We start from the raw sequence: 20,720 nt of genomic DNA, 5'->3' as shown, positions 1-20,720 counted from the left end.
TGGACCTGACATTCCAGGTTCCTATGCAATATTGCTCTTTACAGCATTGGACCTTGCTTCTATCACCATTCACATCCACAACTGGGTATTGTTTTTGCTTTGGCTCCATCCCTTCATTCTTTCTGGAGTTATTTCTCCACTGATCTCCAGTAGCATATTGTGGACCTACTGACCTGGGGAGTTCCTCTTTCAGTATCCTATCATTTTGCCTTTTCATACTGTTCATGGGGTTCTAAAGGCAAGAATACTGAAGTGGTTTGCCATTCCCTTCTCCAGTGGACCATATTCTGTCAGAATTCTCCTTATTGCCAAATTCAGACTTAAATTGAAGAAATTAGGGAAAACCACTAGACCATTCAGGTATGACCTAAATCAAATCCCTTATGATTATACAGTGGAAGTGAGAAATAGATTTAAGGGACTAGATCTGATAGATAGAGTGCCTGATGAACTATGGACTGAGGTTCGTGACATTGTACAGGAGACAGGGATCAAGACCATCCCAATGGAAAAGAAATGCAAAAAACCAAAATGGCTGTCTGGGGAGGCCTTACAAATAGCTGTGAAAAGAAGAGAAGTGAAAAACAAAGGAGGAAAGGAAAGATATAAGCATCTGAATGCAGAGTTCCAAAGAATAGCAAGAAGAGATAAGAAAGCCTTCTTCAGCAATCAATGCAAAGAAATAGAGGAAAACAACAGAATGGGAAAGACTAGAGATCTCTTCAAGAAACTTAGAGACACGAAGGGAACATTTTATGCAAAGATGGGCTCGATAAAGGGCAGAAATGGTATGGACCTAACAGAAGCAGAAGATATTAACAAGAGGTGGCAAGAATACACAGAAGAACTGTACAAAAAAGATCTTCAGGACCCAGATAATCACGATGGTGTGATCACTGACCTAGAGCCAGACATCCTGAAATGTGAAGTCAAGTGGGCCTTAGAAAGCATCACTACGAACAAAGCTAGTGGAGGTGATGGAATTCCAGTTGAGCTATTTCAAATCCTAAAAGATGATGCTGTGAAAGTGCTGCACTCAATATGCCAGCAAGTTTGGAAAACTCAGCAGTGACCACAGGACTGGAAAAGGTCAGTTTTCTTTCCGATCCTAATGAAAGGCAATGCCAAAGAATGCTCAAACTACCGCACAATTGCATTCATCTCACACGCTAGTAAAGTAATGCTCAAAATTCTCCAAGCCAGGCTTCAGCAATATGTGAACCATGAACTTCCAGATGTTCAAGCTGGTTTTAGAAAAGGCAGAGGAAACAGAGATCAAATTGCCAACATCCGCTGGATCATTGAAAAAGCAAAAGAGTTCCAGAAAAACATCTATTTCTGCTTTATTGACTATGCCAAAGCCTTTGACTGTGTGGATCACAATAAACTGTGGAAAATTCTGAAAGAAATGGGAATACCAGACCACCTGATCTACCTCTTGAGAAATTTGTATGCAGGGCAGGAAGCAACAGTTTGAACTGGACATGGAACAACAAACTGGTTGCAAATAGGAAAAGGAGTACGTCAAGGCTGTATATTGTCACCCTGCTTATTTAACTTATATGCAGAGTACATCATGAGAAATGCTGGACTGGAATAAGCACAAGCTGGGATCAAGATTGCCAGGAGAAATATCAATAACCTCAGATATGCAGATGACACCACCCTTATGGCAGAAAGTGAAGAGGAATTCAAAAGCCTCTTGATGAAGGTGAAAGAGGAGAGTGAAAATGTTGGCTTAAAGCTCAACATTCAGAAAACTAAGATCATGGCATCTGGTCCCATCACTTCATGGCAAATAGATGGAGAAACAGTGGAAACTGTCAGACTTTATTTTTTTGGGCTCCAAAATCACTGCAGATGGTGACTGCAGCCATGAAATTCAAAGACACTTACTCCTTGGAAGAAAAGTTATGACCAACCTAGATAGCATATTCAAAAGCAGAGACATTACTTTGCCAACAAAGGTCTGGGTAGTCAAGGCTATGGTTTTTCCAGTGGTCATGTATGGATGTGAGAGTTGGACTGTGAAGAAGGCTGAGCACTGAAGAATTGATGCTTTTGGACTGTGGTGTTGGAGAAGACTCTTGAGAGTCCCTTGGACTGCAAGGAGATCCAACCAGTCCATTCTGAAGGAGATCAGCCCTGGGATTTCTCTGGAAGGAATGATGCTAAAGCTGAAACTCCAGTACTTTGACCACCTCATGTTAAGAATTGACTCATTGGAAAAGACTCTGATACTGGGAGGGATTGAGGGCAGGAGGAGAAGGGGATGAGGATGAGATGGCTGGATGGCATCACTGACTCAGTGGACGTGAGTCTGAGTGAACTCTAGGAGTTGGTGATGGACAGGGAGGCCTGGCATGCTGTGATTCATGGGGTCACAAAGAGTCGGACATGACTGAGCGACTGAACTGAACTGACTGAGTCCCATTCATAAGATGAATCACTTCATTTCCCAGAGGCCCTGTCTCCTAATCCCATCACTTGGGGGATTAGGTTTCAACATAGAAATTTTGGTGGGGCACACATTCAGTCTCTAGCACACATATTCTTCAGTTTATTACTTGCTAGCTCAGCCAACATCTCAAAGTTTCTTTTTCTTTCAATGCTCCAGTTGTTGAAGCTTCTGGCTTGAATTATCATTTTAATCAAGACGGTATTTAAGATATGAGCCTTGTAATTTTTCATTTTCACAGATATAATCAAGGCTGAATGAGTTGGTCTTAAAGCTGTTTTGACTCCTCTAGTAGGTGCCAGTGAGCATTATCTTTCCATATGTCAACTGAGTTTGAGAGGATAAGAAGGTTGCAACTAGCCCTCTTCTGTCTGCCAGTGGGAGTGTCCAACCATAGAGCAGCGCCCAGATCACCCACCGCAGATGCTTTATGAGGCTGGAAAGACATCCTTAACAATACGGTACATGTTTCCTGAAAACCAGACAGCCAGCCATGAAACCCACCCCTCCCACCTAATTAGTGAGCATCCTTTGAAGGCTTCCCCGGTGGCTCAGATGGTAAAGCATCTGCCTGAAATGCGGGAGACCCAAGTTTGATCCCTGGGTCAGGAAGATCCCCTGGAGAAGTAAATGACAACCCATTCCAGTTCACTTGCCTGGAAAATTCCATGGATGGAGGAGCCTGGTGGGCTACAGTCCATGGGATCGCAAGGAATCGGACACGATTTCACTTTCACTTTTCTTTGATGTTCCAACATTGAGTGTACAAGGACATTTTCAGGTGTGACTCCTGAGGCCTGGTCTGCTTTAAAGACGGGGTAACCACTGGGTGGGGTAGAGAGGTTCATTGGTCTTTCTTGAAGCCATCTTACCAATAAATGGCAGGAAGTCTCCCTCATGGTATCTAAGACCCTGCAGCCTCCAAGGTAGGCCAGTTACATGATGCAAAATGCCCTTTTAGTAGCTTTGTGGTCTGTGAGCTCCAAGGACTCAGGGCAGGAGACTCCATGGATGACTCTGGGACAGCTTGGAGATATGGAGAGCACCATGGGCTGCAGTCAGAGACGGTGTTTCCCTTGGCCAAAATCAGGTGCAAGGCAGACCTCAATGGGGCTAGTTTGCCAAATCTCTCTGATGCTAGAGCAACACTCAAGATCTCTATTAATAGACCCTCTCTCTATTTTCTTTTTATTATGCTCTACATTTTACTTATGTTATTTAATCCATATGTTAGACCATCTCTCTCTTAAGGCTCACCCGCCCTTGCTTTTAGGCCTTACCTGGGTATGCCCTTGTATTGATTTCCAACCCTGTATGCACTGTAGGAGAGGCCCCCTGCCAAGGCAAGAGCGGCTTTAGTTTCACGATCTCTTCATGACTGATGTATTCATTCATTTAACAAAAATGTAAGAAGCAGCTACTCTATGCCTAGTATTCTGCAAGGCACTGAGGACCCACACAAGAAACTGCCTACCCTCAAGAGCTCATCGTCTAAAAGAGGGTGCCAGACAGGGAAAGAAAAGGGCTTAGTGAAGAGTGAGAAGGCAAGTGGAGAGAGGCCTCCAGTCCTCTGGGAGAGAGCCCATCTCATTGGAGGAGTCAGGGAACGAGGTGGAACCAGAAATGTTTCACGAACGTTCAGGCCCGTACATGGGTTCCCATTTCAGGAAGGGCAGAGTACTATGTTTCAGAATAACCTTGCAGATAACAATGATAAAATCTGGAAAAGTTATAAAGAATGAGTATTGGAAGGCATTGGAGAATGAACATTAGCAGACTAAATCAGAAAGGAGAAGTGCTTTTGGCCCTTGAAGGAAGGAACCTTCAATATTTTGTCTATGGTAATATGGCTTTACACCTGAGGGCTTTCAGTCTGCAAACCTGGTATCAGTTCAGTTCAGTTCCTCAGTAGCGTTCGACTCTTTGCGACCCCATGAACTGCAGCACACCAGGCCTCCCTGTCCATCACCAACTCCGGGAGTTCACTCAGACTCACGTCCATCGAGTCAGTGCTGCCATCCAGCCATCTCATCCTCTGTCGTCCCCTTCTCCTTCTGTCCCCAACCCCTCCCAGCATCAGAGTCTTTTCCAATGAGACAACTCTTCACATGAGGTGGCCAAAGTACTGGAGTTTCAGCTTTAGCATCATTCCTTCCAAAGAAATCCCAGGGCTGATCTCCTTCAGAATGGACTGGTTGGATCTCCTTGCAGTCCAAGGGACTCTCTAGAGTCTTCTCCAACACCACAGTTTAAAAGCATCAGATCTTCGGTGCTAAGCTTTCTTCACAGTCCAACTCTCCATCTGTACATGACCACAGGAAAAACCATAGCCTTAACTACCCGGACCTTTGTTGGCAAAGTAATGTCTCTGCTTTTCTATGCTTTAATATGCTATCTAGGTTGGACATAACTTTCCTTCCAAGGAGTAAGCGTCTTTGAATTTCATGGCTGCAGTCACCATCTGCAGTGATTTTGGAGCCCCAAAAAATAAAGTCTGACACTGTTTCCACTGTTCCCTCATCTATTTCCCATGAAGTGATGGGACCGGATGCCATGATCTTAGTTTTCTGAATGTTGAGCTTTAAGCCAACATTTTCACTCTCCTCTTTAACTTTTATCAAGAAGCTTTTTAGTTCCTCTTCACTTTCTGCCATAAGGGTTGTATCATCTGCATATCTGAGGTTATTGATATTTCTCCCAGCAATCTTGATTCCAGCTTGTGTTTCTTCCAGTCCAGCATTTCTCATGATGTACTCTGCATATAAGTTAAATAAGCAGGGTGACAATATACGGCCTTGACGTACTCCTTTTCCTATTTGGAACCAGTCTGTTGTTCCATGTCCAGTTCTAACTGTTGCTTCCTGACCTGCATACAGATTTCTCAAGAGGCAGGTCAGGTGGTCTGGTATTCCCATCTCTTTCAGAATTTCCCACAGTTTATTGTGATCCACACAATCAAAGGCTTTGGCATAGTCAATAAAGCAGAAATAGATGTTTTTCTGGAACTCTCTTGCTTTTTCCATGATCCAGCGGATGTTGGCAATTTGATCTCTGGTTTCTCTGCCTTTTCTAAAACCAGCTTGAACATCAGGAAGTTCATGGTTCACATATTACTGAAGCGTGGCTTGGAGAATTTTGAGCATCACTTTACTAGCGTGTGAGATGAGTGCAATTGTGCTGTAGTTTGAGCATTCTTTGGCATTGCCATTCTTTAGGATTGGAATGAAAACTGACCTTTTCCAGTCCTGTGGCCACTGCTGAGTTTTCCAAATTTGTTAGCATATTGAGTGCAGCACTTTCACAGCATCATCTTTTAGGATTTGAAATAGCTCAACTGGAATTCCATCACCTCCACTAGCTTTGTTCATAGTGATGCTTTCTAAGGCCCACTTGACTTCACATTCCAGGATGTCTGGCTCTAGGAGAGTGTTCACACCATTGTGATTATCTAGGACATGAAGATCTTTTTTGTACAGTTCTTCTGTGTATTCTTGTCACCTCTTGTTAATATCTTCTGCTTCTGTTAGGTCCATACCATTTCTGTCCTTTATCAAGCCCATCTTTGCATGAAATGTCCCCTTGGTATCTCTAGTTTTCTTGAAGAGATCTCTAGTCTTTCCCATTCTGTTGTTTTCCTCTATTTCTTTGCATTGATTGCTGAGGAAGGCTTTCTTATCTCTTCTTGCTATTCTTGGAACTCTGCATTCAGATGTTTATATCTTTCCTTTTCTCCTTTGTTTTTCACTTCTCTTCTTGTTTTTCAGCCATTTTGCTTTTTTTATATTTCTTTTCCATGGGGATGGTCTTTTGTCACAGCTATTTGTTCATCAGGCCTCCCCAGACATTTCTCACCATTTTGCTTTTTTAGGTCATATTTCTTTTCTTCATGGGGATGGTCTTGATCCTGGTCTTGTTTTTTGTTGACTATGTACAATGAATATAATCAGTCTGATTTCAGTGTTGACCATCAGTCCATAGTTCTCTTGTGTTGTTGGATCAGGCACTCTTGGCATCTATCAGTCTTTGCTAGTCCCTTAAATCTATGTTTCTTGACTTCCTACTTGCATTCCAGTCTCCTATAATGAAAAGGACAATCACTGTATAATCATAATGGCCAGTTGATTTAGGTGATTCCTGGGCCCAAAAGGGACCAATGGTTTTCCCCCAAAATACTTTTTCCATTTAAGTCTGAATTTGCCAAGAACAAAGTTCATGATCTGATACCTGGCAAACAAATGCAGTATTGCCTGGTCTTGTTTTTGCCCACCAGTGTTTTTGAGAAGCTAGTTGAGGAGAGCTGTCCTTCTATGAGACTGGATCTTTGGGATGTCAAAGAAATATAATCAGTCTGATTTACTAGTGCTTGACCAGGAGAAGAAACTGGTGAAGGAAAAGAAAAGGCCATGTGGCTAGAGTCTTCTCTTCAGAAAATAGTGTTGTTGGAACAAGAAAGACCCAAAAAGAAGAAAAAGCAAAGCAAAAGCCCAGGTTCTTCAGGAGAATGGAATAAGACCAGTGCATTTTTTTCAAGGAAGAGCTAGTTAGTAGTGATCTTGAGAACAGCTGGTTAGTCTTTCTTTTCCCAAAGAGGAACCAGTTACTGACCCTGATGAGTCAGAAAACAAGAGGGTCCCCAGAAAAAGCGGAAATTGTGTCCCAAGGAGGAGCCACTATTGCTGCCAAAGAGCCAAAAAAGCCTGTTATCCCAGGTGTTTCTAGTGACTTAACACAGGTATTCCCCATCCCATTCTCTAGAGCCCAATAAAAATAAAAACAAATTCACAAAGAAAAAAAAAAAAAAAAAGGACATTTTTGGGTGTTAGTTCTAAAAGGTCTTGTAGGTCTTCATTGAACCATTCAACTTCAGCTTCTTCAGTGTTACTGGTTGGGGCATAGACTTGGATTACTGTGATATTGAATGGTTTGCCTTGGAAACGAACAGAGATCATTCTGTCATTTTTGAGATTGCATCCAAGTACTGCATTTTGATCTCTTTTGTTGACCATGAGGGCTACTCCATTTCTTCTGAGGGATTCCTGCCCGCAGTAGTAGATATAATGGTCATCTGAGTTAAATTTACCCATTCCAATCCATTTTAATTCGCTGATTCCTAGAATGTCAACATTCACTCTTGCCATCTCTTGTTTGACCAATTCCAATTTACCTTGATTCATGGACCTGACATTCCAGGTTCCTATGCAATATTGCTCTTTACAGCATTGGACCTTGCTTCTATCACCAGTCACATCCACAGCTGGGTATTGTTTTTGCTTTTGCTCCATCCCTTCATTCTTTCTGGAGTTATTTTCCACTGATCTCCAGTAGCATATTGTGGACCTACTGACCTGGGGAGTTCCTCTTTCAGTATCCTATCATTTTGCCTTTTCATACTGTTCATGGGGTTCTAAAGGCAAGAATACTGAAGTGGTTTGCCATTCCCTTCTCCAGTGGACCACATTCTGTCAGACCTCTGCACCATGACCTGCCCATCTTGGGTGGCCCTATGGGTATGGCTTAGTTTCATTGAGTTAGACAAGGCTGTGGTCCTAGTGTGATTAGATTGACTAGTTTTCTGTGAGTATGGTTTCAGTGTGTTTGCCCTTAGTATGATAATTGTTTCCAACACAGAGGAGACTTTAAACCTAAATTACCATAGCCTGGTGTTATCTATATAAATCCATCCCATAATTGTGGGAGATTTTTTCCTCCTTTGCTGAAACTTTTCTTGTTGCTCTGATTGAGCTTGAGTAATATGAAAAAGCTCAAATTTATGGCCAGAGTCAGAGCAGGCATAATTAATTGGCCCAGTGAGGGGATCCCATCTAGTAATATCACAGTAACCTGAATATGACTATAATTTTTTTTTAAGTAAATTTTCTCAGGGCCAACCGGTTTGAGTCTTGTAGTAGAGAAATTTAACAAGGTAACCCAGAACTAGACACAGGTAATTGGCCACAAACCCAACAATTGAATTGATTTCTAAAACTAGCATAGAATCAGGCCTATGATAGAAAAGCATTTGATTTATGTGCAGAGGTCTAAGAAGTCAAGAAAACATAAATGATCATACAAATCAGGTCCAGCATCTTGGGCAAGCTGTCTACCTCTGATGTCGTCATCTTCACTTACTAAGCTCTTCCTTAATTTCCTTTTGCAATATTGAAATTTTCAGTGTACAGGTCTTACACACCCTTTGTTATATTTATTCCCAAGTATCCTATTTCTTGATGCTGTTGTGAATGTATTTTTTTTCCTTTTCTTATTGTTTATTACCAGTGTGTAGAAATACAGAGATTTTTGTATAAGGTCAATTGAAAAAAAAGGGCTGGTACAACAGGATAAACATATGAGAAAAAAACAAACCTTGACCCCTGTCTCAACATATACAATAAACCCCAAATTAAAACTCCTAGAACGGTTCAGTCCAATAGAACTTTCTGTGATGACAGAAATGTTCTTTGTATTCTAATTAGATAGCCACTGGCCTCATGTGGCTGTTGAACACTTAAAATGTGAGTACTATGACTGAGAAATCGAATTTTAAATTTTACTTAAATTTGAAGAGCCACCTGTGGCTGTTGGCTACTGTACTGAACAGGATGATTCTAGAAGAAAGCTTTGAAGAATATCTTTGTGATTTTAGAGTTAGCAATTAGTTCTTAAGATGTAAAAGCACTAACATAGATGATAAAAGTTAGTAATTTGAAATTAATGGAAATATAAAGCTGTTTATCAAAAGACATCTCTAAGAAAATGAAAATGCAGGTCACAGATCAAGAGAAAATACTATTGTATCCAGACAAACAAACACTATTGCACGACTCCATTTGTATGAATTTCAAGAACAGGCTAATCTGCAGTGATAAAAATCAAAACAGATCGAGACTTCTCTGGCGGTCCAGTGGTTAAGACTCTGTGCTCCCAATGTAGGGGGAATGATTTCAGTCCCTGGTTGGGGAGCTAAGATTCCTGCATGTCCTGCAGTGCCCCCTCCCCACCCCCAACCTCACCGAAAACAAAAAACAAAACAGATTGCTTCTAGGAGGTATTGCCTCCAGGAGGTGTAAATTGGCTGGAGGTTTAAGAACAGGCAAAGCTAATCAATGGAAATAGAAATCAGATCTGTGTTACCTGAAGGGGCTGGAAATTGAATGGAAGGAACCTTTCCAGAAGAAAGGAAATATTCTATATCTTGATTAGAGGGTTACTTGGGTGTATGTGTCAATAAAAATACATTGAATTTTATGTCTAAGATCTATTGATTTCAGTGCATAGATTTTACTCAGTGATGGGATGAATAGAAACTGAACTGAAACAAGCCATGTCCATGACCACAGTTTTTCACATACAGGTTTTTTAGTTTTATCAGTCAAGGAAGGAAAGAGAAATAAAAGGATGGTCTGTTTAGGTGTCTCAGACAGTAAAGAATCTGCCAGCAATAAAGAGACCTGGGTTCAATCCTCGGTTGGGAAGATCTTCTGGAGAAGGGAATGGCAACCCACTCCAGTATTCTTGCCTGGAGAACTGCATGGACAGAGGAGCCTGGTGGGCTACAGTCCATGGGGTTGCAAAGAGTCAGACACGACTGAGTGACTAACACTTTCACTTTTCAGACTCTAAGAACAAAGATGGATTTTTCCCTTATTTTCAGGAAGGGAGAATCAGATTGTACTTTTATCACAAGGAGAGATCATGGGGAAAAAGATGAGTAGGGGTGAGGCAGGGAAGGCATCTTACTGTCCACTGCCTGGGCTCTGCCCTGGGGAAGGGGCAAGATGCTCTGCTCTTGTGCCTTTGTTTTTCAGCAAGGACTGGTGCAGAGGGAGGTGGTCAATGGCCCCAACTCGTAATCCTGAGAACATGTAGTCTGGATAATGGAAGAGCTGCTATGCACAGCTGGGTTGGCTTTCATACTCAGCTGATGCTCTAGATAGGCAGGAAGCGAGTACTCAGAGCTTCTTAGCCTGCAATCGGGAGAAGGCATGATCCCAGCCATCCTAACCGTGCTTTTTTTTTCTAACATGTTAATCCCCTCTTTTTCCTCAATGACTTTTTAGTTTCTTAGGTCACAGATTGTTGGTGCCATTCATCCCTGTTCTCAAACATCTTTTAAACTTGGGTGAAGTGACAACCAGGGGAAGAAAATCACTTACTGAAAGATAAGACAACTTATATTTGCATTAAAGCACAATTCTGTCAGTCTCTCTCAAATGATTTTTCTCTGAATTCTGAATACAACCTATTAATGTTGTACTCTTGTGTCAGTCATTGATCTTTGTATCACCTTTGCTGAGTGGGCAATGAGATTGGTTAATCAGGCTTATCATTAAAAGGAGGAACTCGGATTTCTGGAAGGAATTCCTCATCTGATGTCAGTTGGGTCATCTGATGCCATCTGATGTCATGCAGGAGATAAACCTAATATAAAAGTGTCTCTGCTGCCTGGATTCCAAAGCTTCTAGAATTACTGAACTCTGAAATCCAGGTAATTCCTGATAATTTGGAGGTGAGTTTCTAAGAGCTGTAAATGGATCCCATATCGCCTACCCCATGACAGCTTGGTCATGAATGCTATATCGTGAGTCATCAATGGGATGGGGATGACGAGGTTTAAAAACTGAAGTCACTGAGATTACACATGCCTTAAATGTAGACTCCAGAGCCTACTTGTTGTCAAGTTCTATTCTGGATTTGAAGGCATGTTCAGATATGATTCTTGACCTTATGAAGTGACTCTACCTGTGTGGGAGTCACTCTTATATCAATCTAGAAAGATGGTGATTAAAGTAGGTGGGGTAGGGACTTCCCTGGTGGTCTAGTGGCTAAGACTCCTTGCTCCCAATGCAGGGAGCCCAGGTTCAATCCTTGTTTAGGGAAGTAGATCCCGCATGCCACAACTAAAGAACCCACAAGCCACAGCTATGACCTGGTGCAGATGAATTTCAGGTGGGCCATCAAGTTATTCAGTTTGTATCTGCTCTTTCTGTCATGTACTTATGGTGCTCATTGAGAGTTATTTTATTCATCCATTCACCAGTTTCTACCATTAAATTGCTAATTTGTTCCACACTAAATGAAACAGGGAATTAAGAAGCTGAGTTTTTTAACCACTCCTGTCACTGACTGTGTCAGTCAAGCAGGCAGTCTGACTGCTCCTTACCTTAGCTTCTGCCTCTGTGAAATAGGTATAACTTTTGGCCCAAGTGGCTGCATGGGTCAGTTTTGAGAATTGGGAGAGATCAACGGATATGGCAGTGCTTTGACAAACATGAAGCTCACCCCTGTGGGATCAAATTATTGTTCAGGCTGGTCTGATGTTGGCCAGCGGCTCTAAACCTGACCATAAGTAGTGATCCTTGGGGATTCTAAGAAAATACAGATTGCCTGTCCCTTCCACCAGAGATCCTGCAAGCAGGAATATTGAATTTTGAGAAGCCCTACAAGTAATTCTGCTGCAGATAGAATACCAAGGGTCCCACTGAGAAATACTGGTGTGTGATGCAGAATATAGAAGACCCCTTAGTGAAAAGCATCTTTTCAGGATGGTCCAAGGGCCCACACCTTGAGTCTTTTGCCTTGCATTTATTTGTACATCTTCAGAAGTGATGTCTTTCAGTTTGATGTTTGTCTGCACTTTCTGTGCGGGGACTTGCACTTCATAGATGCTGGAAACCATCATCCCACAGGTAACTGTGCTGGAGGGTAAGGAGTCTTTTATTTTGCCTTTCTTCACAGCAATGCAGAGTCTTCGGAGAAGAGATTCAGAATGAATAGCTTTGTGTCAGACTTTGGAAAGCCCCTGGAGCCAGATAAAGTGTTTTCTCGACAGGGCAATGAGGAATCCAGGTCCTTCTTTCACTGCTACATCAATGAAGTGGGCCACTTGGAGAAGGCCAAAGCTTGTCTCCAGACCACGGCCCTCGACAGTGAAGTTCATCTCCAGGAAGCCATCAGATGCAGTGGGCGGCCAGAGGAGGAGCTGAACAGGCTCATGAAATTCGACATCCCCAACTTCGTCAACACGGACCAGAACTCCTTTGGAGAAGATGATCTCCTGATTTCTGAAACACCTATTGTTCTAGAAAATAAGCCAGTGGTCCAAACCTCACACAAAGAGTTGGACTGAGAAGCACATTTTATCAGGCATTTTCCTGAAAATGTTGGGTTTGTCATTGAGTAGCCAGAAATCGCTATTCATCGAGATTGTGTGTGTGTTTGTGTATGAGAGACAGAGACAGAGAGAGGCAGAAAGACAGAGAAGAGAACCCCCTGAGAAGAAAGATGGTGAAGCTGAGTTTTCATGCTTTTAAATATATTTGGAGCTTTGGGGGGAACCAAATATTTACACTATCTCATCTTCCTTGTTGAAAAACTTGGTCACATATCCTGCGTCAGCGTGCGTGAACGGGGTTTGATGTGTCGTGTTTTCCATCTGGTCCTGCCACTGCCATGCTCTGCCTTTAGCAAGTTGCTTTGACTCTCTGGGCTGCCACGTTTTTATCTGTAAGGTGAGGAGTCTGGAGTAGGTGATCCAATAATGTGTGGACTTTTGACTTTATATTCACATGAGGCTGGAAATACCCAAAATTATATAAACTAGAGGCTGCCCCCTGGTTCTTGTTATAACATTCCCCCAGGTCTGTACCTCTTACCCAACCCTTAATTGAATCCAACTTATGTCAGGAGCTCGAGCATCTCCCAGGATGTCAGGAGACCTTGTCTCTCATGGTCACTGTGGCCAAATTTATAGTGCTTTCCTAAAACAGCTCAAACCTGGAGACAGCCCCCACACCCCATGCCCCAAGATGAGTACCTTATATGACAATCCCATCCCCCAAAGTGTATGGAAGGTTGTCAGCTGAGTAAAGGGAAGTGCCTTCTGTGTCCCTGTGTTAGTGTAACTATGACTGGTCACACTGCTGTGTCGTTGGCTAGTGAACAAGAAGAGTGCTATTTGCCAGGCTGGCCGTTTGCTTGGCAGATGTGTGAGTGATGGTTGTGTAGCTAGTGTGTAGCTTTTGAGTTGGGATGGTGAATGGGTTATAAATACCCCATCAACAGACATTCCAGGTGGCTTGGTGCAACTCAAGAGTTAATTTCATGAAGGAATTAAATCTGCACACTGTTTTGGAAATGACTTTGTTTTGCCCAGTCACATTGCATGAATGGCCAGCTACTAATCTCTGGGTGGCATTTTCAATATGGACTTTCGTTTACCACCTGTCTTGCTTAAACTGAAAAATAAATACATTTATTGCACCATAATTTTCTCTGGTTCTTTGTTTTCACACGTCCAGTTTTTCATTTTATTTAAAAATAGTTCCACATTTATCAGTTCAGTTCAGTCGCTCAGTCGTGTCCGACTCTTTGCGACCCCATGAATCGCAGCACTCCAGGCCTCCCTGTTCATCACCATCTCCCGGAGTTCACTCAGACTCATGTCCATCGAGTCGGTGATGCCATCCAACCATCTCATCCTCTGTCGGCCCCTTTTCCTCCTGCCCCCAGTCCCTCCCAGGATCAGAGTCTTTTCCAAGTCAACTCTTCACATGAGGTGGCCAAAGTACTGGAGTTTCAGCTTTAGCATCATTCCTTCCAAAGAACACCCAGGGCTGATCTCCCTTAGAATGGACTGGTTAGATCTCCTTGCAGTTCAAGGGACTCTCAAGAGTCTTCTCCAACACCACAGTTAATGCCTCCTAATTTCTGTCATCTCCAAGTTCCTAGTGGTGTGAGTCATGTAACAAATTTCTTTTAGAATTTATTCCACCAAAAGAAATCCCTTTCCCATAATTGTCTTTTGAGGAAAATAGTATTCTTTAAGACTCAAAGCATGGGACATTTCTTATAGTTAATATACATTCTTACAAAAAGAAACTTCCTGTTTTCATTAAAGAGTACTGATTTTAATGGCTTTTATGAATGTGAATATTATTATTCATAATTTAAGTAATTGAATATAAACCACGGTTATCTATTACTAAGATGTAAAACTATTTAAGTGGCTTAAATTTTAGTTAAAAGTAGATTTATTAGAAGACTGATGGATATTTTTAAAAGATGGAAAAATATCCATGGCTATATACCATCGTTGTTATCGACTAAATGTCAAGAATTGTGAAGGGTCTAAGATTTGACCCCTCTTTCAAGCTTACAAGTATCATGACACAGTTCTGTGGAAGCTGGCAGAAGGCACCAGACTCCTGGGTCAGAGACAAAGAACTTCATGACGGCATAGCAAGCAGCACGTGCTTCTTGTTCAGGTTGGTTCCTGAGTCCATTTGCTGTTGCTGTTGTAACAAAGGACCACTCACTCAGTGACTTAAAGCAATCCACATTTATTCTCTTACAGTTCTCACATGCAGAAGTGCAAGGTCAGTGACAGTGGGCTAGAATCAAGGTGTCATCAGGGCTCCATATGGAGGCTCTAGCGAAGGATCCATTTCTTGTCTTTTTCAGCTTCCAGAGGCTGTTCACATTTTTTGGCTCATGGCCCTGTATCATTGTCACCTCTGTTTCCACTTTACCTAGCTATCTCTGACCATCCTGCCTCACTCCTATAAGACCTTTGTAATAACACTGGATTACCCACAGTAGTCTCTCATCTCAAGATTCTTAACTAATCACATCCACAAAGTCCTTTTCACCATGCAAGGTACTATATGCATAGGTTCTAGGGATTAAGAATGGACATGTTTGGCGGGGGGAGGGCATTATCCTACTACATTCTCCTCTGTGACCCCAAAGATTCATGCAAAATATATCTGTCTCACCCCCAACATCCTCTAAAATCTCAATAATTACATCATCAAATCAAAGTCCAATATTTAGTCTATATAGTGTCAGCTCAACCCACTCCAGTGTTCTTGCCTGGGGAATCCCAGGGATGGCAGAGCCTGGTGGGCTGCCATCTATGGGGTCGCATGGAGTCGGACACGACTGAAGCGACTTAGCAGCAGCAGCAGCAACAAGGATCCCAAATAGCATCATCTTATTCATCTAAATCAGGTATGGCTGAGATCCTGGGTAGGATCCAAGACATGAAAACAGCCTAAATGTCCATCAACAGAGGAATGGATAAAGATGTGGTATACTCACATACACACACACACACACACACACATACACACAATGGAATATTACTCAGCCATAAAAAAGAATGAAGTAATGCCATTTGCAGCAACATGGATGGACCTAGGGATTGTCGTACGAGTGAAGTAAGAAAGAGAAGGGCAAATATCATATGACATTGCTTATATGTTGACTCTTGAAAGATGATTCAAATGAACTTATCTCAAAACAGAAACAGATTCACAGACTAGGAAACAAACTTATGATTACCAAATGGGAAAGATGGGGAGAGAGATAAATTAGGAGTTTGAGATTAACATATACACACTGTTGCTGCTGCTGCTGCTGCTAAGTCATTTCAGTCGTGTCCAACTCTGTGCGACCCCATAGACGGCAGCCCAACAAGCTCCCCCATCCCTGGGATTCTCCAGGCAAGAACACTGGAGTGGATTGCCATTTCCTTCTCCAATGCATGAAAGTGAAAAGTGAAAGTGAAGCCGCTCAGTCGTGTCCGACTCTTCACAACCCCATGGACTGCAGCCTACCAGGCTTCTCTGTCCATGGATTTTCCAGGCAAGAGTACTGGAGTGGGGTGCCATTGCCCACTCCGATATACACACTATTGTATATAAAATAGATAATCAACAAGGACCTACTGTGTAGCACAGGGAACTTTACTCAATATTCTGTAACGACCATTGAATTTTATATGTAAGATCTAATATATATTTTATTTATATAAGTTATGTTTAGTTCTTTAAAAAATTGGTCTTTTATCTTGATATCCTGATTTCTATTATGTTTTCTATGATTTATGTTTAATGATTCCGTCAAACTTATTTTATGTTCTCTTTTAGATTGTTTCATAATTTCAGGCTCTGGAATAGCGATCATCCTGGGTTTGAGGATTAGCTACTTCTTCATGCCAGTTATTTGCTTCTGTTTTTTGTCTTGTGTGTATTATATGCATGGATGCATGTGTAGCGTAGTGTGAGCTCTTCAGCGTGTATTGTTTTTTCCTATGGTTATCTCACACATTCTAGTTTATAAAAGTTTCCCTAGAGAAAAATTTATTCCAGTTGAAGCGAGTTAGGACTGAACTTTTTTTCTTAAAACAACTTTGGGATATATTTGGCAAAATAATTTTCACATATTTAAAACATACAATTTAATTCATTTGACATAAGTATATCCCCAAGAAACCATTACCACATTCAAGACAGTGAACACACCCATCACCCCCAAAATTTTCTGTCCTTTTGTAATCCCTCCCTTCCCATTTCTTGCCTTGGAAACCACTGATTTTCTTTCTATCACTGTATATTGGTTTGCATTTCCAAGATACTTGTATGAATGGATTCAAGCAGTATCTACTCTATTTTGTCTGACTGTTTTCATTCAGCATAATTATTTTGAGATTCATCCCTGTTTTATTAGTAGTTTATTATTATTATTTGCTGAGTAGTGTTTAAAGGAAAGGAAAGGAAAGTGAAGTCATTCAGTCATGTCTGCCTCTTTATGACCCCATGGACTGTAGCCTACCAGGCTCCTCTGTCCATGGGATTTTCCAGGCAATAGTACTGGAGTGGACTGCCATTTCCTTCTCCAAAACATTTGAAAGTGAAAGTCACTCAGTGGTGTCTGACTCTTTGCAACCCCATGGACTATACGGTCCATGGAATTTTCCAGGCCAGAATACTGGAGTGTGTAGCTTTTCCCTTCTCCAGGGGATCTTCCCAATTCAGAGATTGAACCCAGGTCCTCCGCACTGCAGGCAGATTCTTTACCAGTTGAGTGCTGAGTTATTGCTGAGTAGTTTATTGTGAGTAGTGTTTGGATAGACCATAATTTGTTTATTAATTCTCTTGTTGATGGATATTTGGGCTATTTACAATTTTGGCTACTATAAAGAAAACTGCAGTGAATATTTGGTTACAAGTCTTTTTATGGACATATGCTTTTATTTTCTAAAGCACCCAGAAGAGGAATTTCTGGGTCATATCTTAGATGTTTATCTTTTTAAAGAAACTGCTTATCAGTTTTCTAAAATGTTTAAATGTTACTGTGAATTCCTCATAGTTTATATGAATTCTTATCGATTTACTTCATTGCCAACATTCTGCAAGGTCAGTCTTTTTAATTTTATTCATTCTAGTATGTGTGTGTAGTAGTATCTCACTGTGGTTTTTAGTTGCATTTCACTAATGACTAATAAGCTCCCCTGGTGGCTCAGATGGTAAAGAATTTGACCTGCAATGCTGGAGATCCTGGTTCAATCCCTGGGTTGGGAAGATCCCCTGGAGGAGGAAATGGCAGTCCACTCCAGTTTCTTGCCTGAAAAATCCCATTCAGCATCTTTTCACGTGCTTATTATCCATCTGGATATCTGTTTTCAAGTCTGCTCATTGTTGTACTGGGGTGTTTGCTTTATTATTGAGTTTGAGAGTTCTTTATTCTCGATATAAATTCTTTTTCAGAGTGACTTCATTTCTCCTTTAAATGGATCATACTTCTGGTGTTATAGCAAAGAAATATTTGCCAAACCCAAGTCATAAAAGTTTAATCCTATTATTTTTTAGAAGTTTTATAGTTTTAGATTTTCTATTTAGATCTGTAATCCATTTTGAATTAATTTTTGTGTACAGAGAAAAGTATGGATTGAAATTCATTTTTTTTTTTTTTGGCATATGGATACCTAATTGTTGCAGCACTATTTGTTGAAAAAAATCCTTTCTCCACAATTGCCTTTGCACTGATACTGAAAATCAGTTGTCTGTATATGTATTGGTTTAGTTCTGGACCATACTTCTTGATTACTGTAGCTTTAAAAAGTCTTAAAATCAGATCGTTTAAGTCCTCCAACTTTGTTTTTCTTATTCAAAGTTGTTCTGGGTACTTGGGACCCTTTGCATTTTTATTTGAATTTAGGATCAGTTTTTAAATTCCCTTCCTTACATACAATTCTACCAAAATTCCACCCATTTCTTTGGCCATCTCCAAAACCACATTTTCCAAAAAAGGCTTTCCAGATCCCAGGTGAAAGGAGTTTCTCTTTCTTCTGTGCTCCATTCACACTTCATCATACTTTTATTTAATTTTATTCATATTTGGCTACATGTATTTGTCTGATCTCCCCTGCCATATAGTAAACCTCTCAAGATCCAGGAATCTTGACTTTGTTCCCTCTGTCTGCTGAAAACCTAGTTTTATACTTTGCAGGAGTGAGTCTGACACTAGGAGATGTCTGTGGAAGACATCTAGCTCATTTCCTGCCTGTTGTCAAGTAATCTGACAGATTTAGAATCGTTTTTTTCTATTGTTATCTCTGAGACGGCTCATTCTTTATTATTTCTATTGATACTAATGCACTTTTAAAGAAAAATAAGATAATTGTTTTCCAAGTATCAAAATATACTATATTTGACTTGTGGTGGTCGTTATATGCAGCTTAACAATTGTCTTAACAATCTACTTATTGTTCGTATTCTCCCTATTCATTGACCTTTTGGGAAAATGCTCATCCATAAAGACATCAATGATATCTTTGGCTGCCAAGGGCAGCAGCACCTCACCTCAGACCTACTGTGTTTCTAGTGGTTCCCTCCAGTCCTACTCTAGCCCTCCACTGGGGCAACTGCAGTTAAAAGCCTGTTATTTCTCAGGAAGAGTTTCTGGAGGAAGTATAATCATGTCCTTTTTATGGGGATGTTCAATCTAGAGATTAGGCAGCAGAGGAATATGTTTAACTTTCTTTGTAGAGCCTAAACTTTTCTGTACTTATTAGGAACATATACAATGAGGAGATTGTTTTAGCACCTAACAAATTAGCAGCATAACCATATGCTTGGGAAAATTAGCTTTCCTATTACATGTGGGCATTATGTTGGTGTGACAGTCACCTTGGGTAATGTTTTCTCTAAGAAAGGCTTTTTGTTTTCTTCCTTAGTCTTTTCACATTCATTGCATCTGGTGAGATTATATGAACCCTGTTTATTTGCAGCCCAGCACTGATCTTTTTTAAAGGATCACATGTTTGAAAGGCTAGTACCCAATTCACTGGAAGATAGAAATCCTTTTAGAGTTTTGTCCTAGAGTAAATGGGCTTCCCTGGTGGCTCAGAGGTTAAAGCATCTGACTGCAACATGGGAGACCTGGGTTTGATCCCTAGGTTGGGAAGATTCCCTGGAGAAGGAAATGGCAACCTACTCCAGTACTCTTGCATGGAGAATCCCATGGACGGAGGAGCCTGATAGGCTACAGTCCATGGGGTCACGAAGAGTCGGAAACTGAGCGACTTCACTCACTCACTCAAAAACTTGGTGGTTAAAGAAAATTCATATTAAAATCTTAAATACAATGATATAACATTTTAAAAAATGATGAACTTAATTGATTGCATTAAACACTACAGCAATTAAGCCTGTTTCTGCAGCAGCCTTGCAATGATTCCCTCTTGATCAGAGTCCTCAAGAGGCCCCTGCAATCATTGTCAATATCATCATTATCATTATGGATTTGATTCCTCTAGAAGATTCTAGGAAAATAAATGGGTAGGGTGTGTGTGTGTGTGTGTGTGTATACAATGAGAACAATGATCAGACATTTGATGTAGGCATGGCAAACAAAGGAAGTGGTGGGAACGAGATGATCAAGGAGGAAGGGACAAAATCTGTTTGAAGATCAGCAGGTTGTATGAATAAGGGGAGCGTGGTGGGCAGAATAATGTCCCTCCCTTTCCCACAAGGTAGCCAGGTGTGAAAATGTTACTGTACAATGGCAAAGGGACTACAGATATTTTAGGGAAAAAATCCAAGAGGATTTCTATCTTCTAATAAATTACCTTTTAAAAGCATGATGCTTTGTCAAAGATTAGTGCTGGGCTGCAAATAAACAGGGTTCATAGACTCACCAGATGTAACAAATGTGGAAAGACTAAGGAAGAAAAAACAAAAATGCCATTCATAAGTGTCTTGAGCCTTACATTGCTCACAAGAGGAATCATTACCCAAGGTGAGTGTCACAGCCACATAAAGCCTGAGTGTGATGGGAAAAGAGGATCCTGAGAGGAGATGGTGGGAAGAGTAGCCTGGATTATCCTGCAGGGGGCCTAACCTAATTGCTTGGGTCCTTAAAAGAGGAGAACACATCCCAGCTGAGCTTAGAGTCAGAGAGGGGACGTAATCTTGGAAGA

The 20,720-nt window shown here is 41.2% G+C and overlaps 1 protein-coding gene across 1 annotated transcript in view; it reads left to right on the top strand.

Moving 5' to 3' along the window:
- Window positions 1-13,714, top strand: part of MRAP2 (melanocortin 2 receptor accessory protein 2) — a 63,058-nt gene extending 49,344 nt beyond the window's left edge. Inside the window, 1 exon segment of the mRNA XM_070377141.1 lies at window positions 12,194-13,714. Coding sequence (XP_070233242.1) covers window positions 12,194-12,584 — 391 coding nt within the window. The 3' untranslated portion in view covers window positions 12,585-13,714.
- The last annotated feature ends 7,006 nt before the right edge of the window (window positions 13,715-20,720 follow it).

Source organism: Bos mutus, chromosome 9 (assembly GCF_027580195.1).
Source record: "Bos mutus isolate GX-2022 chromosome 9, NWIPB_WYAK_1.1, whole genome shotgun sequence".
Lineage (NCBI taxonomy): Eukaryota > Metazoa > Chordata > Mammalia > Artiodactyla > Bovidae > Bos > Bos mutus.
The sequence above is the reverse complement of the archived record's forward strand: the minus strand, read 5'-3'. Positions and strand labels throughout refer to the sequence as shown.